General features: G+C 42.6%; 1 protein-coding gene across 2 annotated transcripts in view; it reads right to left on the bottom strand.

Moving 5' to 3' along the window:
• Positions 1 to 23,485, bottom strand: part of dnah12 (dynein, axonemal, heavy chain 12) — a 393,315-nt gene that overhangs the window by 156,294 nt on the left and 213,536 nt on the right. For both annotated transcript variants that reach the window (XM_070895275.1, XM_070895274.1), the window contains 4 exons: positions 22,054 to 22,192; positions 12,645 to 12,811; positions 2,753 to 3,008; positions 746 to 1,045 (listed from right to left, as the gene is read on the bottom strand). In XM_070895275.1, the coding sequence (XP_070751376.1) occupies positions 746 to 1,045; positions 2,753 to 3,008; positions 12,645 to 12,811; positions 22,054 to 22,192 (862 nt within the window). The remainder of the gene's footprint in view (positions 1 to 745; positions 1,046 to 2,752; positions 3,009 to 12,644; positions 12,812 to 22,053; positions 22,193 to 23,485) is intronic.

Below are 23,485 nucleotides of genomic sequence, written 5' to 3'. Positions count from 1 at the left end.
AAGTTTATGAATAGAGTCAATCTACTCTTAAACATTTTGACATCGGAGTCATATTAAAAACATTTTTATGTTATGAGATGTTGAGGGGTAATGGGGTAATGCCAAATTTATTTCATGAGTAAGAAAAGCCTGTCAACTCAAGAGTGACAATTTCACAAGTAAGCTGTCATGTTCATCGCTCAAGAAAACTGGCTTACTGGGAGGAAAATTAAATTAAACATATTGCAGCATTGTCTCATGATGTTAATATATAAAATACAGAACATTTTAAAAGGTTCTCTTTTTTTATAAATTGCCAATTTTATGAAATTGGGCAATGCTTTCAGTCACTTCAATGGCTGAGCTCGTGTGTTAATAGTGAATTACAGAGATAAAATGATAGTCTAGTTTGAAGACTCAATTTACAATACATTATTTTGTGCTTAGATGGCCCTGATAATTTCATTTCTACTGAAGGAACTTAAAAGAATTTAAAACTTGAAAAACATTTGGTTGGAGGGTAGGAGCTAAAATAGATATGGAGGTAAACTTATGCCTAGTCATAAAATATCACTTTTTAAACCTTGTACAAGTAGTTAAACGCCATAAGAGTTTATATACAAAAGGAACTAGAAACAGTATTATATAAGAGGCAATTAAAGTGTAATATAGTAATATGTCAATGTAATACTGTGGGAAAACTTATAAGGGCACTTAAAGTGAGCAGAATGTTCAACTTTTAAGATCATCAAGAAATTAGACTCACATGTCCGTCGTCATGTATCAAACGCTCAAATACAGAATCAAAACTCTCCCTGAAATGATCTTTCACGATGTTCTTCATCAGATTAAATAACCAGGTACGGTCCTGATCATCCACCAGGCGATCATAAAACACACGGAAGACCTCATGCACAAACAGACGAATTAACACACGCTTACTCTCAACTGATTCTTTCTTAATAAGCATACAGCCTTGGATAACCCGCGAGAAATCCCGCAAGTTAAAGGTGTAATGGGATTTTGTAGGTGTAGGAAGCAGATTTTCCATGGCTTTTTTATAGACCTGGAAAAGAGTGAAAGGATAACATATTTAAAAAGTTGAAAGATTCATTACTATAAATTGTGTTTATTCTCAAATAAATATCATTCATTCATTCTCTACTAGATAGGTGCACAACCTCAACTTATTTAACTTCAGTATATGATAATGCGACAAGAATGAAGAGAACAGGTTTGATTTTCATTTATATATTTTAAAAAGGGCTTTCTGATGAAATACAATGAATGAGGTGGGTGTTCAGATCCATGTATTGTGCACAAAATTTTAAAAATGGCAACACAGTTTCAAATTTCTACTTCAGCTCTGTCCTCATCCCTACATTTTAAAATGTCAACCAACCCTAAGCACAATGGCTAGAAATGAGTCAGAGATATGCTCTGCTGTCCCTCAGATTCCTCAATGGAAGTGATGAGTGGCATAAAAGACATTTGCCCATAAAAGAGTGGCATGTTATAATAATATTCAAATTACAAAATATCATGTGATATTTTTTTCATGATTTGTGTCATAGTAATGCTGGACAGCAGGAACACCTGCTCCCACTGGCATCCAGCGCTTCAATGACATTGATGAGAGGGATTAAAATTTTAAAAACCAGGAAATCCTGTGCAATCAATCTCACAGGCTTAGGCATTTCAAAAATGTTTACAACATTTTTCAGCCTTCAAACAGTGACACAGGAACCTATTGCAGTGAATCTCCACATACTCTCCTCCACACAAACTCCTTGACAGAGGCCAAGAAGTCCAGCAAAATGATGCCAATGACACAAGACTGAAAAGTCAGTTGAGGCAGGTAGGTGTCTCACTTCAGCAAAGATGTATCTCAATTCCGCAAAAGTGGAAATCCTAGGCCAACGAATCCATCACAACCAGTTTGGTGTAAACACGACTAGCGTGTTTGAAACTGTGCTTTTACATGTAGAAATACCTGTGATGTGTAATCTGTAAAACTGTTTTCCATAGATAATAACGTATTTTCTCAATAAAGGAATATCACATAGCCAGGGCATGTTTTGGACGATTGATAAAATAAGAATAGTAACTTGTATGGACAAAATTTTACGAATAGGCGCTGGCAACGAGGAACCTCAATCCCCATCCCACCAGCACGTATCAGAAAATCGGGGGTAAAATGCCCTCTGCTAATGTAGACTCAGATAATTACTACTATACCAAAGTTTATATTTCTGAATGGGCTCTAAGTTGAAGTGTATGACACCCCTCATGATACAAATTAAAAAAAAATGTTTTAACATTTTCTCTTGGGAAACTTCTAATATTAAATATTATGAACTATTAGTGTAAAAAGTGTAAACAATTCTAAATTTATGGCTTTTTTTTGAACAAACCCCAATTTAAAAAAATACTATATGGCAAAAATGCAATCATTTCTCTCAGGTTTCAGACACTAAATGGGCATTCAACAGTGGGATGCTCGTGTCAGAAGAGCACATGAAATGCAATGGACATATTGGTAAAGGCAGAATTAGGGCCAAGTATAATATTTAAAATCGGTGTTCTGTGCTTGTAGTAAGACCCTTTTGGGAAATTGGTGCACGGGAGTGTTTGATTTGATCATTCATAAGCATGCCCAGAAAAATGTGGCGGAAACACTAAGAAAGCAGGCTATATGAGCAATAATTAAAGTGATCCTCACTGACATTAAGGTAAGCCTCTGCATATACAGGATTATTGTAAAAATACTTACCTCCAGTGTAGCACTAACAATCTGATTTCCAATTGTAAAGTAATCTGAAGGATATTCATTGTTCCGGAGGTAGAATGCTACAATGTTTGAGAAAATACGGACCATAGTTTCATCGCTAAATGTATTGATGGTACAAATGTTGAAGTGACGCAGGAATCTAGGAGTAACAGGGTTTCGACCACCACCTGGTGGACCCATGGCTGAAATTAGCTGAATGTCAACCAAGCAGATTCTACTTGTGTCTTTCAGGTCATACCTGGAACATATAAAACAATGTGATTGTGAAATTTAGGAAATGACCTTCAGTTACATATGTAAAGTCCTGTTCCCTCAGTACAGATTCACATGAGGCATGTAGTGAAGTCAAGGTCACTCTGGACCTGCACCTTTATTTCACAGCTCTGGAATGCTGCACTTGCCTGAGACCTGTCCTTATATACCTGTCTCTTGCAAGTGCACCCCGGTGGTAAGGTATGCTGGTGGTTACAGGTCCTATCTTATTACAGTCATGTATAGCATGCTAGGATACAGTTATATATAATAATGTAAGATACATGACATCACCCTCCCCCAAGGTCTTATTGTCTTTATAGGTTCAGTCTCTCGGGTGGTCTACGCTCTCGCGTGGAGCATCTGAGTTGTGGTTCAGTTGTTTGCCTTGGTGTCTGTTTTTCTTTGGGTGTGGTTGCTGGTATCTCGCCTGGGCTGTCTGTTTCGATTGGCGTGATTGTTGTTGACTCGCCTGGGCTGTCTGTTGGGATTGCCCTTTCCTCAGGTTGTTCCCTCTGTTTGTCCACCAGGTGTGGTGCGAGTTCCACATTGTAGTCTGCCTCTGGTTCCGCAGTGTTGTTGGTAAATCTGCTTTTGACTTGGTCTACATGCCTCCGGCAGGTTTTGCCATTATCCATTTGTACAACCAGTAGCCTGTTTCCTTCCTTGCCCGTTAATGTCCCTGCAAGCCATTTGTGACCCCTGCCATAGTTTAGTACAAACACTTTGCCCCCTATCTCATTCCAGCTCCCCCTCAAATTTCTGTCATGGTACTCAGTCAGCTTACGGCGCTTTACCTCAACGATTTTGTGCATGTCTGGGAGGATTAATGAGAGCCTTGTTTTTAAAGTCCTTTTCATCAACAGTTGCGCGGGGGGGAATCCCAGTCAGTGAGTGCGGACGAGATCTGTATGCCAGCAGCAGTCGCGACAGCGACCCTGCAGCGTGGGACCTTGGATTTTAAGCATGCCGTGATTTATGCCGTGGTCAATTATAAAGTCTTGGAATTCTGCGCTGGTGAAGCATGGACCATTGTCACTGACCAATATGTCAGGGATTCCGTGCGTTGCAAACATGGTTGCGAGGCTCTCCACAGTGGTAGAGGTTGTGCTCGAGTTTAAAATGGTGCATTCGATCTACTTTGAAAATGTATCTACATTTTGCCCATGAATGGGCCCGCATAGTCTATGTGTACCCGCGGCCACGGTTTGGTAGGCCAGGGCCAGGGGCTCAGTGAAGCCTCCCTGGGGGCATTGCCGAGTTGGGCACAAATGGTGCACCTTCGGACACAGAGCTCCAAGTCCGCGTCAATACCAGGCCACCAGACGTGGGATCTGGCTATGGCCTTCATGAGAACGATCCCCGGGTGCTCGCGGTGGAGCTCCCGGACAAATGCCTCTCTGCCTCGCAGAGGCATGACTACTTGGCTGCCCCACATCAGGCAGTCTGCTTGTAGTGATAGCTCATGCATGCGCCTGTGAAAGGGTTTTAATTCCTCAGGGCAGGCATCGCGAGCCTCTGCCCAGTCACCGGTTAGGACACATCTTTTTACTAAGGATAACGTGGGGTCGCTGGCCGTCCAGGCTCTGATTTGGCGAGCCGTCATAGGCGAACCTGTGGACTCAAAGGCATTGATTGCCATGACTATCTCAGTCCTGTTCGTCAGACCCTTCTGTGGTCGCCAGGGGTAGCCTACTGAGCGCGTCGGCACAGTTGTCTGTGCCTTATTGTGTCGTCGTAGGACGCCAGCATGAGTGCCCACCGTTGAATTCGCGCCGAGGCGTTGGCGTTTATTGCCTTGCTCTCGGATAGGAGGAACGTGAGGGGCTTGTGGTCAGTTTCTAACGCGAACTTGGCCCCGAAAAGGTATTGGTGCATCTTTTTGACACCGTACACGCACGAGAGCGTCTCCTTCTCTACCATTCCGTACCCGCGCTCCGCCCGCGAAAGTGACCTGGAGGCATAAGCTATGGGTTGTAATTTGCCCGCACTATTGACATGTTGCAAAACACACCCGACCCCATACACTGACGCATCGCATGCGAGAACTAGCTTTTTACCTGGGTCAAAGAAAGTCTAAACACTGTTGGAACACTGAAGGTTGCGTGCCTTATTGAAGGCGCATTCCTGGGCGTCCCCCCAAAACCAATCGCACCCCTTCCTGAGTAGCACATGGAGAGGCTCCTGCAGCGTGCTTAAGTTCTGCATAAAGTTCCCAAAGTAATTGAGTAGCCCGAGAAAGGCGCGCAGTTCTGAGACATTCTGGGGCCTGGGTGCCAGGCGAATTGCTTCTGTTTTGGACTCTGTTGGACGGATTCCATCAGCAGCAATCCTTCTGCCCAAAAATTCAACCTCGGGTGCGACAAATAGGCACTTAGATTTCTTGACTCGTAGGCCTACCCGATCCAACCGCTTTAGTACTTCCTCCAAATTATGGAGATAGGAGTCGGTGTCCCTGCCCGTGATAAGTATGTCATCTTGAAATACAGCCGTCCCCGGGATGGACTTGAGCAGACTCTCCATGCTGCGCTGGAATATGGCAGCTGCCGACCTGATGCTGAATGGGCATCGATTGTACATGAAAAGGCCTCGATGTGAGTTGATGGTGGTGAGTAGCTTGGATTCCTCGGTCAATTCTTGCGTCATATACGCAGATGTGAGGTCTAATTTTGAGAAAAGTTTACCTCCAGCCAATGTGGCAAATAAGTCCTCTGCTCTGGGCAGCGGGTACTGGTCCTGTAGGGAGACTCTGTTTATGGTAGATTTGTAGTCCCCACAGATTCGTACGGATCCATCAGGCTTCATGACTGGGACGATGGGACTTGCCCAGTCGCTAAATTCCACAGGTGATATAATGCCTTCCCGCAGAAGCCTGTCTAGTTCGTGTTCAATCTTTTCCCTCATCACATAGGGTACAGCTCTGGCCTTGTGATGGACTGGTCTAGCATCCTGTGTGATGTAGATTTTGACTTTGGCCACTTTGAAAGTGCCCACACCTGGCTGAAAGAGATGTTCAAATCGCTTTATAACTGTTGAGCAGGAGGTCCGTTCCTCTAATGACATGGCATGGACATCATCCCATTTCCAGTTTAGTTTTGCCAGCCAGCTTCTCCCCAGCAGTGCTGGGGGGGTCTCCGGGGACAATCCACAGGGGAAGTCGGTTCACTGTCCCTTAATGTGTGACTGAGAGCATGGCGCTGCCGAGGATTGGTACAATTTCTTTGGTATAGGTCCTTAGTGTGGTGTCGACCCTTGTGAGTTTTGGTCTGTCTCTTTTATGCGGCCACAGTTGTTCAAATTGTTGAGCGCCCATGAAAGATTGACTCGCTCCCGTATCCAGCTCCATGTTGACAGATATCCCGTTGAATAGGACCCTCATCATTATAGGAGGCGTCCTGTTGTGGGAGCAGTGGCCATTGATCGTGTTGACCCGCTGTACACTGGTGTCCCGGGTACTGTCCCCACCATCTTCTGGTTCGCTTTCCGACCCATCCGATTTGTATACCAGCCGAGCTGCCGTTTTTTTGCACATGCGGGTCAAATGCCCTGTATATTCACAATGTCTGCAAACAGCCTGCTGAAATCGACATCCCCTTGACGAGTGCCCACCCCCACACCTCCAGCACAGACCTGTTCTATTGTACAAAGTGTTCCCAAAGAATGAGCTGCGTCTGGCTGATCTCTCTTGAGCTTCTCTCAGTTTGTAGTTGATTGCTCGCATTGTGGGTTGATGAGGTGTGAACGGCCATTCCTGTGGCCCTTGATGGTTTCTGCCTGCTGTCGAGAGCCTGTTCTCCTGGTTTTGTCTGTGTGTGGGGGTAGCAGCTTGTTTAGTGCTGTGAACTTCTTGTTCCGATATTTCGTTAGTTGTCATACCTGCATTGTAAATCAACCTCGTTTCTTCTTCCCCTACCAAGAATGTCTGTGCAACCAGTGCTGCTGCCTCTAAGGTCAGGTTCTTGGTCTCTATGAGCTTTTGGAATATGCCTGTGTGGCCTATTCCTTCAATGAAAAAGTCTCTCAGCATTTCTCTCCTCAGTTCATCGGAGAACTTACATAAACTAGCCAACCTCCGAAGTTCCGCCACGAAGTCGGGTATGCTCTGGCCCACAAAGCGTCTGTAGTTGTAGAACCTGTGTCTGGCCATGTGTAGGCTGCTCGCTGGCTTCAGGTGGTCTCTTACCAGTGTGCTCAATTCTTCAAACGACTTGCTTGCTGGTTTCTCGGGTGCCAACAGATCCTTCATTAAAGCGTATGTTTTCGAGCCACAGCTGGTCAAGAGATGGGCTCTTCTCTTGTCTGCCTTATCGTCATCTAACCAGTCTTTGGTTACAAAGCTTTGCTGGAGCCTTTCTATAAAGTCCTCCCAATTGTCTCCCGCATTGCACTTTTCATCTGATCCGTTGTTCGCCATTCTGTGGATTCTGTAATCCCGTAATTCGTCGCCACTGTAAAGTCCTATCCCCTCAGTACAGATTCACACGAGGCATGTAGTGAAGTCAAGGTCACTCTGGACCTGCACCTTTATTTCACAGCTCTGGAATGCTGCACTTGCCTGAGACCGGTCCTTATATACCTGTCTCTTGCAAGTGCATCCATGGTGGTAAGGTATGCTGGTTGTTACAGGTCATATCTTATTACAGTCATGTATAGCATGTTAGGATACAGTTATACAAAATAATGTAAGATACATGACAACATACACTTCAAATAACCTTTTTTAATCATTTTTGATGAGGGGCTGATGAAAAATGTTTGTCTATTTTGAGGAGGAGTTAACAAAAATGTATTATGTAGAACTTCAATCATGCTTTTATACATCAAAAGTAAAACATAACACACTGATGCTTATTCGGGTCCTCATTAAAATTGTTATTTTAGGAACACATTAAGCAATTTCTGGCAGTTTGAGACTGCACCCACAAGAACGGATGATGAAAACAAAGTAAAGAGGACACAGAAAACACTGAGGGTGTATCATCATGGTCATGTCCTAGGTGAAGCATTCTTGGACGATTTTGAAACTAGCAGGAATCTTTATGTGGTACAGCAATCTAAACAAGGGGCCTTAAATTGCGGTCGGAAGCTTCCCCCGAGTGGATGCCTCCAACCTGCAAAAAATCTACAAACCTACTTAATGGTCCTGGGGCTTCGGACACTTGTGCTCCTGGGCCTCTGCGTAGAGGCCCACATATCCCAGGGGCACATGTGGTTCACAAGCGCCTCTGGGATTACGTAGGCCGGCCCAACAAATGAAAGAAGAGGATCCCCATTCATTCTTATGGGGATTCTGTACGTATCCCCCCAAAATACACATACAATTAAAATACATTTTAAAAATACATCATATATTTAAAATTAATCAAAATGACATTTAATTAAATATTTAAAAAACAAAAATAAAATTTTTTGAAAAATAAATTTACATATTTAAAAAAAAAACTTACCTTACTTCACAGGTTTTGAAATGTATAAATTATTGGAAAAAAGTGTATTTTTCAGTCCTTTAAAAGTCTTGTGCTGGTAAAAACAGGCCATACGCTTTTACTAGGTGTACAGGTGTAAGAATGTCACGGACATTCGCTGGGCAGAAGTTGGGCAAATAGCCCAACTCACTGGCCGCGGAGGCTCTTTTCCCAGGAATGCATGCAATGTGTCAAGAAGATTCTTGGTTACAGCGCATGCGCTTCGCGTGCCTAAACCCAGAACTTGTGTGGCTCCTACGGGTGTGTATGCACCTTGTACATGCCCACAAATTACGGCCCATTAAGTCACATTAATGGTGGCAGTATATTTCTCATCACTAAATCATACCTTGGTCTGTCCCCTTACTCCTCCGGCACTTTCTCATCTTTTGAACATCTTGCCTTATCCTACCCCTCTAACCTCTCATTCAAAATTCTCGTTCTCTATCGCCCACCCAAACATGATAAAAACTTTATCACGGATATATCCTCACTGCTTTCCTCCCTCAGCCTTTGCACCAAGCAACTTCTCATCCTCGGTGATTTCAACCTCCATCTCAAATTATCTTGTGTTCTCTCCTCTGAATTCACGACCCTCCTGTCCTCCCTTAACCTCATCCTCCATGTTAATTCCTCACCCATAATCCCAGTCACTCCCTTGACCTTGCAATCTCTTGTGGCCTTGCTATTCCAACCGCATCAATTAAAGATAAAGCCATCTCTGACCATTTCCTTGCATCACTCTCGACCCACATTCCCCTTCCCCAATCCAAACCTACTTCCTTCTGCATCCGCCCCTGGAAAAAAAACTCTCCAAATTCTGGTACAGCTGCACTTATCAACTTGAAACTGTCCAACCTTTGCCGCTCTTTTAACAATGACATTTCTTCAGCCACCGATCTGCTCAATCACATTCTCACTACCACTTTTGATGCCCTAGTCCTTATTAAAATGACTACTCTCTCCCACCCTTACTGTTCCCCCCTCATCTTCGCTCCCTCAAGTCAAAAGGGTGTAGACTTGAATGGATGTGGCAGACAACTGGTTTAGCCATTCACCGCCAGATCTGGCTTGTACACATAAAACAATTTTGGTTCTTACTCTTGTCTACAAAAACTGCTCACTATTCCAGGGTCATTCTGGATTGCAAAAATAGCCCCAGGCTACTATTCTCTACTGCTAACTGTCTCCTTAAACCCCTCTCCCCTGTCTCTACCACACTCATCTCCAACAAGTGTGAGGAGCTCATGGACCTTTTGTATCAAAGATTGAGACCATCCGATCAGCTGCCTCTGCGAGTTCCCTTCCTTCCCCTCGCCCACAGGGCCAAACTTCATCTAATGCTCCCACTTTCCCTAGCCCTAAACTCATATCTTTTTCTAGGTTCTCTTTGATCTCCCCAAACTCATCTTATCCATGAGACCCACTTCTTGCTCTCTTGACCCTATTCCCACTAAACTGCTGACCACCCAACTTCCTTTTCTGACTCCCATGTTAGCTGACATTGTTAATGGTCCTCTCCTCAGGTACTGTCCCCCTCTCCTTCAAATCTGCTGTCATCAGCCCTCTCCTCAAAAAAACAACCCTTGACTCCACTTTGCTTGCTAGATGTCGCCTCATCTCCAACATCCCTTTCCTGTCCAAAGTACTTGAATGTGTTGTTGCCTCCCAAATCCGTGATCATCTTTCCATGAATTCAATGTTTGAATTCCTTCAATCTGGCTTTCACCCCTGCTACAGTACCGAAACTGCTCTCATCAAAATCACAAATGACATTCTTTGTGACTGTGACAAAGGTAAACTATCCCTCCTCGTCCTCCTGGACCTGTCTGCAGCCTTCGACACAGTTGACCACTCCATCCTCCTTCAACGCCTCTCCACCATCGTCCAGTTAGGTGGGACTGCACTTGACTGGTTCCATTTTTATCTATCTAATTGTAGCCAGAAAACCTCCAGCAATGGCTTCTCTTCCCACTCCCGTATCGTTACCTCTGGTGTTCCCCAAAGGTCCTTGATCACCTCTTATTTCTCATCTCTCTGCTGCCCCTTGGCGATATCTGAAAACACGAAGTCAGTTTCCACATGTACGCTGACGACACCCAGCTCTACCTCTCCATCACTTCTGTTGACCCCTGCTTGGTCTCTAAATTGTCAGATTGCTTGTCCGACATCCAGTACTGGATGAGCAGATATTTTTTCCAATTAAATATTGGGAAGTAACCGAAGCCATTATCTTTGGTCCCCACCACAAATTGCGTTCCCTAATCTGAGGGTGAACAAGATTGTTCACAACCTAGGTGTCATATTTGACCCTGAAATTAGTTTCCAGCCACATATCTGCGGCATAACTAAAACCGCCTTTTTCCACCTTCATAATATTGCCCGCCTCCGTCCCTGCCTCAGCTCTTCTGCTGCTGAAACCCTCATTCATGCCTTTGTTACCTCTAGACTTGACTACTCCAACTCACTCCTGGCCAGTCTTCCACATTCCACACTACGTAAACTTGAAGTAATCCAAAACTCAGCAGCCCGTGTACTAACTCGCACCGTCAAGATCACCCATCACCCCTGTGCTTTCTGACCTACATTGGCTCCCATTTAAATAATGCCTCGATTTCAAAATTCTCATTCTTGTTTATAAAATCACTCCATGGACTTGCCCCTCCCTATCTCTAATCTTTTTCAGCCTTGCAATCCCACAAGATGTCTGCGCTCCTCAAATTCTGGCCTCTTGAACACCCCTCATTATAACTGTTCAACCATCAGTGGACATGCCTTCAGCTGCCTGGGCCCTAAACTCTGGAACTCCCTCCCTAAACCATCACGTCTCTCTACCTCTCTTTTCTCCTTTAAGACGCTCATTAAAACCTACCTCTTTAAGCAAGCTTTTGATCATCTGCCTTAATTTCTTCTGTGGCTCAGTGAAAAATTTATCTGTTTGTCTGTAACACTAATTTAAAGGCACTATATAAATAAAAGTTATTATTAATGATGGTACAGGTATGCAAATTGTGATACATGTTTAGCACAGAAATACATTTTTTCCATCAGTGGAGTAAAACACACCAATTTTGTCAATTATATGTAGAAAGAGCGGAAATCCAATTAACTTTAGTAATGTCCTAAATTTTCTTAATGCCCTCACATGTGGATATCATACACAGAAGTGAGCACAGTGATGCAATAGGTGTGCAAGGACATCATAGTGTCACTGATCAGAGCTTGAACTTCAAATTCATTCTTTTTATTTTAGTGTGGTGACAAACAGGCTACAGATGCACTATAAGCCCATTTCGCACTAATGGCGAAGATCAATTTCACTCCACATATTTCTCTGGTCTTCCAGAAATATCAACCTGCTTTTTCTGAGATTTTCAATCTATTTCCACATGACTCGTTCCAACTACTAACTAATGTTCTTTAAGAGAACTTTCCAAAATATACCATTTCAAACAAAACTTTCCCTTTTAAACATTGGAAGAGTGTTGCGGGGAACATCCTGAATTTTGAATAGCTGACCTTGGCAGATTAAAGACGGATCTGTCAGTCATTTACAAATTGACTTATTCCTGAAGTTTCCATATATTTGAAAAATGTGTTTTAGACCCTCTCACGCTCATTATCAAGGAGACCACAACAACCTGAGACAGACCAAGTGCAGAACTCTTGAATTTTAAAATTGCTCTGTAAAAAGACACCAGAAAAATGTGTCAATTTTGTCACCGCTAAAGGTATTTCATAGAAAAATGTATATTATTTACAAGACTGAATGATATACTATTACTTTGAGCAATCATGATTGGCTTTATTTCATGGGTAACTGAACGCACTGAAATTGTTTGGCCTTGTCAGAAAAGGAACAAAGGATTCCATCTTGAATGTCAAGTTTGGATTAGAAATGTGGTTGAAAAGAGTAAAAGGTGTACTCTTGTTTCAACATCAATTAGTGGGACAATGAGAAAGATGCTTAGTATTTCTGCTGCTTTGTATTATCTGTACTGTCAGCTGCCACAAATTTTAAAAATGCATTTGATTTTCTTCATGAATTGTGGTTTTAGCGAATGTATTATTTGTTACAAACAAAATATCATCTAAATATTGGTGCACAGGTTAGAAAGGCTCAAATGTTTGACGATTGCTTCAAGCTGCATAGTTACCAGTTTCCATGGTCAAAAAACTGTCTGAGCAGTTCTATAGGAGGCTGAGCACCATATATTTCCAATGCTGGCATGTTCATATCATCTACAAAGATTACACACTTCTTTCCCATTGGAGGGCCATACACTCCCTTCCGTCTTTTATCCAGCCGGGACATGATGATGCTCTATTAGACAGAATAAAAATCAAATTTAAATTAATTGTAATTTCAAATTCTCACAATGAAATGGTGAGTATTGCAATCCATAATTTTATTTATAATTTATATTAGACTATCTGTTCCATGTTAGAGCTGCATAATAATACCAATCATCTCAATCTCAGGATATTGCTGTAGGAGTTCTTCAGGGCAGTGTCCTTGGCTCAACTATTTTCAGCTGCTTCATGAATGACCTGTCATCCATCACAAGGTCAGAAGTTCACTGATGACTGCACAGTACTTAGTTCCATTCATAATTCCGCAGACAATGAAGCAGTACATGTCTGCATGCAGTATGATCAAGACAACATCCGGGCTTGGGCGGATAAGTGGCAAGTACCATTCATGCCACACAAGTGCCAATGACTATCTCCAACAAGAGAGCATAACCACCTCAAAATGATACTGAATGGCATTACCACTGCTAAGTCCCCACTCCTGGGGATCACCATTGACTAAAACTCAACTGGATCACTCACATAAACAAGGTGGCTACTAAAAGAGATATACTGGTATGGTATACTGCTGTGAGTGGTTCACCTCCTGACTCCCAAAGCATATTCACTATCTACAAGTCAGGAGGGACATGGAATACTCTCCATTTGCTTGGATGGATCGAGCTGCAACAACACTCAAGAAGCTTGACAGCATCTAGGGCAATGAAGTCCCCTTGATTGGCAGCTCAGCCACCAGCTTAAATATCCACCAACTCCACCCCAGCCAACCATGGCTGCAATGTGTACTATCTGCAGGATGCACTGCAGCAGGTGCATGCGAACACCATCATCTACAAGTTCTCCTCAAAGTTACACACCATCCCGACGGACACATATCACCACGTGAGAAAGAGGTTTACTTGTACTTCTTTCAATTTAGTATGCTATATTTGTTGCTCATGATGCGGTCTCCTTTACACTGGGGAGACCAAATGCAGATTGGGTGACCGCTTTGCAGAACACCTCCATTCAATCTGCAAGCATGACCGAGCTTTGGGTTACCTGTCATTTTCATTCACCATCTGACCTCGGCCTCCTACACTGTCCCGATGAAAAGCTCAATGTAAGCTCGAGGAACAGCACCCCATCTTTCGATTAGGCACTTTACAACTTTCCAGACTCAACATTGAGCTCAACAATTTCAGATTATAAACCTGCCCCCATTTTTCGGACAGCAGCTGTTGGTAATGGTTGTGCTGTTCCCATTTACACCTCCGCTAGACCCTGCTTTTGTTTCTTTACATGTCCCATCACCATCTTCTTTTGCCTTGCACCATCATCCCTTTTGTCATTTAATCTCTCTTGCCTTCAATCCTATCACAGACCTTCCCCTGTTATTTCCTCCCTGCCTCTGCTTCCCTGACTGTACTTGATTAAAACCTGTTACACCTCTAACTTTTTCCAGTTTTGACAAAAGGTCAACCTTAAACGGCAACTTTGTTTCTCTCTCCACATATGCTGCCTGACCTGCTGAGTAGTTCCAGCAGTTTCTGTTTTTAAATCACTGTTCTTTCATTGCCACCAGAAATCCTGGTTTTCCCTACCTTACAGTATTTTCACCACTCGAACTTTAGCAATTGAAGAAGGCGGCCCACCATATGTTTCTACAGCATCATTATAGACAATCCCTCAAAATCGAGGAAGACTTGTTTCCACTCTAAAAGTGAGTTCTCAGGTGGCTGGACAGTCCAATGCAGGAATAACAGTCTCTGTCACAGGTGGGGCAGACAGTGATTGAAGGAAAGGGTGGGTGGGGAGCCTGGTTTGCCGCATGCTCCTTCCACTGTCTACGCTTGGTTTCTGCATGCTCTTGGCGACGAGACTCGAGGTGCTCAGCACTCTCCCGGATGCTCTTCCTCCACTTTGGGCAGTCTTGTGCCAGGGATTCCCAGGTGTCGGTGGGGATGTTGCACTTTATCAAGGAAGTTTTGAGGGTGTCCTTGAAACGTTTCCTCTGCCCACCTGGAGCACGCTTGCCATGTCGGAGCTCTGAGTAGAGCGATGGCTTAGGGAGTCTCGTGTCAGGCATGCGAACGATGTGGCCCGCCCAATGGAGCTGGTTGAGTGTGGTCAGTGCTTCAATGCTGGGGATGTTGGCCTGAGCGAGAACACGGACGTTGGTGCATCTATCCTCACAGTGGATTTGCAGGATCTTGCAGAGGCAGCGCTGGTGGTACTTCTCCAGCGCTTTGAGATGTCTGCTGTATATAGTCCACGTCTCTGAGCCATATAGGAGGACGGGTATCACTACTGCCCTGCAGTCCATAAGCTTGGTGCCAGATTTGAGGTCCTGGCAACAGTAACAACATTAATGCCTTATTTTAGCACAGTTAAACTTTTTCCTGCACCTTCCAGCTCAAAATATTTTGCAGCGTAACTTGCTGGAAATGCGAGCGAATAATGGCATGGCGAGGGCAACGGGACATCTGGGACCTTAGTGAACAGTGGGAACAACAGTGTATCTCCTTAACCAATAAGATTTAAGGACTGAGAAAGAAACAGTGGAACAACAAAGAAGGAGGGTGAATTAGAGTCAAATCAGGCACAGAAAGAGAAAAAGAGGGCGGAAAATAAAGATCAGATTAAGAGAGAGAGAAAAAGGGACGGAAAGGAAAAGTAAGGAAAACTGTAACAATTAAAAAAAATTCGTTACATGCAGGAATGAGATTGAACAGTTTAAATTGACTCCTTTCTGGACCAGAGAGATTGATTAGCATTGCATTAACAATGATCACATAGTTAAAAGGGTACGTATTCTCTTAATCATCAGCCCTAACTTCCTGCGGCGAGTTTAATGGCTAATGTGCAAATCCAGCGAGTTCTTAAAAACAGGGAGGCTAAGAGCGAGATGCCTGTAATGTCTGTAAGCTTGTAATGTTTGTAGCTCCACACTGTGGATGTGGACGTATTATGTACTGCAACTGCAGAGTTAATAATAAACAGAACCAGGCAGATTCCGGAGGCTTCCGAGAGAGCTGCCTGCCATGTTAGGAGCTGTGTGTGCTATGCTCTGTGAAGATATCACATTTGGCGATGAGATGGGATTTTTCGGATGATTTAAAGCTTAAATTTTGGTGAAGGATTCAGCCAGCCGACAGAGACTTTGGAAGTTTCTGTCTTTGGAAAAAGCTACAAAAATCTGAGGTAAAATGCAGCACACGGTGTGAACAGCTAGAGATTAAAATGACAGGTGTAATTGGACATTTGGGGAAATATAGACACGACCGGGAACGTTTTAAAGCGTATGTGGATCGGCTAGAAATGTATTTCACTGCAAATAACATAATCGAAGTTCCAGACAATGCAGTCCAGAACCGGGCTGTGTTGGAACGTAAGAAAGCGATGTTCTTATCGGAGGCGGGTCCAGCATTGTACGAAACCCTTGTAAATCTGCTTGTGCCTGTCGAGCCAAAGAACACAACGCTTAGAGATTTTAAACGAAGTTGAAGCAGCACTATAATCCCAAATCATTAGAAATTGCTGAAAGCTATCGTTTCGGGATTCGGCTGATGAAAGTATCAGTGATTACATCATAGCATTAAAAAAGCTGTCAATGCACTGTAATTTTGGAAACTTTCAAAACCGAGCAATACGGGATCGTTTTGTTTGTGGGGTGAAAAATGATGCGATCAGAAGGAAGTTATTGACGACGGATGACTTGACTTTTGAGATTGCTTGTCAGACAGCGAGGTCGCTGGGCATAGCCGAACAATATTCCCGAGAATTAAATAATGATTATGATTATGATTGTCAGTCAGCTGAGGTAAATCTCCTGCAGGTTCAAAGTAAAAGGCAGTGGGAACCCAAAGTCTCAGAAACTGGAAATTCTAACAGAGCGTTGAAGTCATGCTGTAGGTGCCTGGGACAACACATTGCTCAAAGTTGTCCATCCGTGAAGGCAGAGTGTTTCTTCTGCAGAAAGACTGGGCATCTTGCGAAGGCATGCCGACTGAAGGGTAAATCAGTTTTTAAAGCTATGAGTCCAGCGTTCAAAGCTATGAGTAGAAATCCCAAGAGACTACATAGCATGGAAGAACAACAACAGGATGAGGAGATGTTAGAATTACATGTCATCAGGAGCACGAGGTTAACGGACAGCGATTTAGAAAGCATCAAAATCCACATAGATGTTGCGGGATTCAAGATACCTTTGGAAATTGACATGGGTGCATCCATGAGTGTAGCACCGGAGTCACTATATCGTGACAAATTCCATGAATTTCAACTGGAGAAATCCAAGATAGAGCTGCGAGGCTACTCAGGAGAGAAAATTCCTGTGGGAGGTTGTATCACCGTACCGGTGAAATATAAAGATCAATTTCAGAACTTGCCTCTAATAGTAGTGAAAGGAGCCTGACTAGGAAGAAATTGGTTGAGCTCACTGAAGCTGGATTGGAGTAAGATTTTCTGTGTGGAAGTGAGATTTTCATCAACGGATGAGGTTATCAAGAAGTATCCAAAGGTGTTCTGCGAATCGGGCAGTCCAATCCAAGGCTTCAAGGCGAGTGTCAGGGTACAGAAGGACGCTAGATCGGTTTACTACAAGCCACGTTCCTACCATATGCACTCAAGGAGAAAGTTGAGCAAGAACTCAAAAGACGAGAGACTGAGAACATTATTTGTAAGATAGATCGATGCAATTGGGCTACACCCATTGTTGTTGTACCTAAGTCCAATGGTAAGGGAAGATTGTGTGGTGATTATAAAGTAACTGTAAACCAGGTTCTAGAGGGTAATGTCCCCAATACATTGCCGAATATAGAAGATTTGTTCACAACACTGTCAGGTGGTCAGATCTTCTCAAAACTGGCTCTTACGAATGCCTACTTACAGCTTGAACTAGATGAGGAGTCCAAGTCATGTTTGACTATAAGTATTCATCTAGGCCGATATCAATTTAATAGGCTACCGTTTGGAGTGTCTTCCGCCCCTGCCATATTCCAAGGGGTGATGAACCAGATTGTGCAAGGTATTGAAGGGGTAGTATGTTATTTGGATGATATATTAATTTCAGCAGCAGATAGGCAAATTCATAATAACATATTGAATGGAGTCCTCAAACGGCTAAAGAAGCAGAGTACGAGTGTCTGCTCGTAAGTGTGAGTTATTTAAAAACTCAGTGGAGTACTTAGGGTACAGAGTAGACAAAGATGGTTTACATCCAACCATGGAAAAATTGGATGCAATTAGAAATGCACCCACTCCCAGGAATGTCACTGAACTTCGTTCATTCTTGGGTCTTTTGAACTATTATGGGAAGTTCCTACCAAATTTGGCTACAGTATTACATCCACTGAATGAACTATTGAAAAACAGGTCCATTGGAAGTGGTCAAAAGAATGCGATACTGCATTCAAGGAGTGTAAAAGAAAATTGGTAGAGAGCACCATGTTAGTTCACTATGACATATCTAAGGAGATTAAGCTAGCATGTGATGCCTCTCCATATGGAGTTGGGGCAGTGATCTCTCAAGTATCACGTAATGGGGAGGAGAGACCATTGCTTTTGCTTCACACACTCTCAGTGCCAGTGAGAGTAATTATGCGCAAATTGAAAGGGAAGCTTTGGCATTAATTTTTGGGGTCAAGAAGTTTCACAAATACTTGTATGGTCATAAGTTTACCATCGTTACGGACCATAAGCCGCTAACAGCAATCCTCCATCCAAAGTCCCCAGTTCCAACATTAGCTGCAGCCCGAATGCAGAGATGGGCTTTGATTTTGTCAGCATATACATATGATATTGAATACAGATGATCAGCTGATCACAGTAATGCTGATGCAATGTCTAGGTTGCCTTCCCCATCACAAGTTATACCTGATAGGGAAGAAGTGTTTTATTTTTCATACATTGATGAACTGCCAGTCATGGCTGAAGAGATTGGTAGAGCAACCAAACGTGACCCAGTGATGTCAAAGGTGTATGTGTATATTGCAAATGGATGGCCAAACCAGGTAACAGATAAAGATACACATTCATTTTTCATTCGTAGGAATGAATTATCAGTTGATAAAGATTGTATCATGTGGGGTGCAAAAGTGGTTATAACAAATAAATTCAGGTCCAAATTATTAGGAGACCTCCATGACCAGCACCTGGGAATGTGCTTGACCAAGAGTTTTGCATGCAGTTATTTATGGTGGCCAGGTCTTGTTAAAGATATAGACTACATCGTGAGTCAGTGTACGACATGTCAATCGGTAAGCAAGCAACCACCACCAGTACCATTACAACCATGGAAATGGCCTCCCAGGGTGTGGCAAAGGCTACATATTGATTTTGCTAAGTTAGAAGGACAACAATTGTTCATTGTGATTGATAGCCATTTGAAGTGGGTTGAGGTGTTTCCAATGTGGAAAATAACAACAAGTAAAACATTGGACATTTTGCGAAAATTATTTTCTTCATTTGGCCTCCCTGAAGAAATTGTTTCGGATAATGGACCACAATTTCGTTCAGAAGAATTTGCACAATTCACGAGCAAAAACGGTGTGAAACATACCAAGGTTCCACCATACCATCCTGCTTCGAATGGTGCAGCAGAGCGCACTGTACAAATTGTAAAACGTGCCCTCATAAAACAAATGTTAGATCCAGATCCAAGGAAACGACAGTTGTCATTGGATCACAAATTGGCTAATTTTTTGATTACATATCGAAATACTCCTCATACAGCTACAGGTAGAAGACCAGCAGAGTTGTTTCTCAAACGACAGCCACGAACCAGATTCTCGTTGTTAAAACCAAATTTGGCACAGTCTGTAGAAGAGATACAATTAAGACAGAAAATCATGATAGAGGTAGAGTAAAAGAGAGACGTGAAATTAAACCAGAAGGTGAGAGTGAAGAACCATCACCATAAATGGTTAAAGTGGTTACTAGGAAGAGTGGTGAAGATATGTGGTCCTTGCACATATTTGTTAAAGATGTTTGATAATGGGCAGGTTAGGTTTGTTCATATTGATCATATATTACCTAGAGACATGGAAGGAGTTGAAGGTGGAATGATTCAATTATTTCTGACTGATCAGATAGTTTTGATACACCAATAGCAAATCCTAAATCCAATGTACTGGAAACAAATCCAGGAGAGAATCAGAATGAAAGTCTGAGTCTGAGTCAGGAAAACAAAGAACCTGAAGTTAGAGTGAGCTCAAATGAAAATCAAGGAAATTCCGTGGAGGTAAACGTTCCTCAGGATGAGCCTCGACTGAGTTTAGATTCAACACCATGTTTGGAAGGTTCTGTTCGAGAGCGAAGGTATCCTCTTCGAAACAGAAAACCAGTGGTAAAGTTAAATTTGTAAATATGGAAGAAAAAAAGTTAATATCTTGTGTTATGTATAAACATGAAAGTTATGTATGATGTTTGTTATAATAACTTCTTCATTAAGGAGGGAGAAGTGTAATGTCTGTAAGCTTGTAATGTTTGTAGCTCCACACTGTGGATGTGGACGTATTGTGTACTGCAACTGCAGAGTTAATAAACAGAACCAGGCAGATTCCAGAGGCTTCCGAGAGAGCTGCCTGCCATGCTCTGTGAAGATATCACAATGCCCTTTGTGCAAAGTAAATGGCTGAGCGAAATAAATCGATTGGTAAGTTACGAAGTTTTCAACTTGCTGGCCAATTTGCGCATTAACTACTGTGCCACGCGGTTATTTTTCCAGCAAGATCTGAGCCATTATAATAACTATTAAATCATTCTAATTTCATCTCTACTTTCTACTGCCCTTAGCAGTGTTTCCCTTTTAATGAGACCATACTATTTACAGATTATAACATTCTAATTGTGAAAGTAAGCAAAATGTAATTAACCCTCAAGGCTTTCTCTCATGACTTAAAGCCATCTGAATGACTGGAATAAATTATCAAATTATTGCTAACTCCCACACATTCATAATCTTATATTTAACATCCCAAAACCATTTATATCACTGAGCTCCTTTTAACAGTACCTCCTCCTCCACCAATGACGTGCTATTCCATGACCTAAGCAGGTGACTTGAACCAATGTCTCAGGCTGTGCAGCTCTTTTCCTGGTCATTAGGAAGTGTCATCATCATCATCATCATCATAGGCAGTCCCTCGAAGCGAGGATGACTTGCTTCCACGCCAAAAAGAAATGAGTTCACTGGTGTTTCAATAAAGGATCTAATATTCCAGATCCTGAACTACATCGTGAAGGGTGGAAGATGCCTGTGCTTGAATTTTTTTAACGTGTGCTGACCATTGCACACCAGCCACCACACGGGTTGACAGAGCTAGGTCTTGGTCCAGTGGCAAGGATTGTCCAAGACTAACTGGAGACCAGCTCTGCTGCACAGACCGAGTGCGCACACATATTGCAGTGTGGGCTGGCCCGTGCTGCCCCTGGGCCCTCGCCTCTTCTGGGTCCCAGATTCACGCCTCTCCTGGGCCCCGGTCACTTCCATCTACAAACTCTTGCCGCTCCTTCGCCCCTGCTGCTGTGCCTGCCCGCACTGCAATCAGCGACCTGGCTTCGCAGCCGTCGCCCTCCTGCAGCAGCACGCACTGCTCCCTGCAGTGGTATGCTGCCACACGCTGTTCCCTTCAATGGCCCCGGCCTGCTGATGGTCTTGCAGGTCGGGACTGCTCCGATTTCCGGGCCGGGCCGCCGCACACTACTCCCTTCCACTGAAGCAGTGTAGAATGATTAAGCTTCTGATTTTCCTACAGGGAATCCTCTGATCCGCATTTAAAGCCTCACTAAATGCACAGGCTTGAACTTGCTATGTGGGGTATCATGAGCTTCAATCTGCAACACAATGCTGCCGTGCACAGCAAGCTGGAATGCCAATACGCTGCATCAGCTGTCAGCAAAATGTATGATGAGCAATTTAAAATATAAGAGGACACAATGTTTTTTTAACTATCTTACTTTTTAAAATTATGCTTTATATTTTACCTTGAAGTGCAATTTGAGGGAATTTTGTAATTTATGCCTTTTCCAATTGTATTCCTCCTTTTCACCTCTAAAACCATGCTTGGACTTTGGCAGCTTCATCAGCCTGGACAGTATCAGTAGACTATTCAATTGTGGAGGACACACAGCCAAGCCCAATCTTTCCTCATCACATACATGCAGCCACGGTAATTGGAAAATGAAAAGGAGCAAAAATCCTGGCAATCCTTTTCCCCCACCTAGCCCAGTGACTTTGAACAGATTTTAAAAGTGATGAAGGGCATTTACCTGAATCTGATTAGCACTAGTTCGTGCAGAAAAGTTGATGAAAAAAGGTACATAACGTTCCTTATCCAAATGGTTCATTAGTTTATCTTGAATGTACAATGACTTCCCTGTGCCAGTATGGCCCACAAAGAGCAGTGGTCTGTGTATATAAAAAAAACAAGTTTTATAAATTGTTTGAAATCATTATATAGGCTAGCTATATTTCTAACTGTATTAATTACATATATTTTCCGTAAAATAAACATACATGAAAACATAACGGAATAAATAACTTAATTAAATATATATTACTATGTATAATAAATTGAATGAATCATAGAAAGTTTTATTATAAATATCTTCTATGGCTACATAACCAGGTGAAAACAAATGATAATAAAGACATTAAGATTACAGTAACTCTCAATGACAATTAAAATTTAAAAATAATGGACTACATTTTCATCTTAACCCCCAAGTGCTAATCTGTCAAAATAGATTAGTTGGCTTTATAGAAGTCACCTGATTTTCATTCCATTGATGTTAATAAAATGAAAATTGGATAAGTTCTATAAAGGACAGGCAATCTACTACCCCAGATTACCAACCAGATAATGAAAACAAAATCCACCCCAAAGTTTGTGTGTCAAGATCCCTTTTAAAAGCTAATCAATCAGTGAATAAATCTATGATTATATGTAACATGCTTTTGCTTTGTTCTATCCTTACAGCATATTTTTATTTAAACAGTGAATCCTAATGATATTACTCAGGATACTGACTGAGTTTGATGGTGTGAATGCTTTGAATTAAAATGCACAATTGATTATGAATGATCCGTGGGTTCATGACCATCTTCACTAATGATAACTGAGCACACTTGTAGACTGTTTCATTAATTTAACTGAATACCCCTGGTTTTATTATTAGCAATCACTGTTGAAATAATATTGAAATAATTTGATGAAATGATACAAAGATGTTAATGTTAAGCACAATTCTTATTTTGATTTTTAAAAAGGGTGCCGATGGGAAATCTCCCTCTAAAATAATAGAGATGCAGCACCATTTTACAGCAATATCACGGGGTCAATTTTAACCCCAGGTGAACATCTTAAAGGCAATAGGAGGTGTAAGCATACTGTCTGCCCAATGTCCTTGGCATGAGGCCCGAACCATTTTGAGGGACCGGGTTTTATTAGCATACGATCACCGAGTTCAAGGACAGAACCAGTGCTCACAGGCAACTCGCTGATCAGGGTGGGTGGGAAATCTGGGGGCTCCTTCACAGAGCTCAGCCAGAAATAATGAATTCAGAGGAGGGATGCAATTGCAGTGCAGAGGGCAGGGGAGTGGGAAGAGAGTAGGACACAGATGGGGAGGCAGAAGACCAGAAAAATTTTGTGGGACCAGGTGGAGCATTTTTTTTTTTAAGTGACCTTTTTCTGAGTTG

Source organism: Pristiophorus japonicus, chromosome 12, assembly GCF_044704955.1.
Source record: "Pristiophorus japonicus isolate sPriJap1 chromosome 12, sPriJap1.hap1, whole genome shotgun sequence".
NCBI classification, from domain to species: domain Eukaryota; kingdom Metazoa; phylum Chordata; class Chondrichthyes; family Pristiophoridae; genus Pristiophorus; species Pristiophorus japonicus.
The sequence above is the reverse complement of the archived record's forward strand: the minus strand, read 5'-3'. Positions and strand labels throughout refer to the sequence as shown.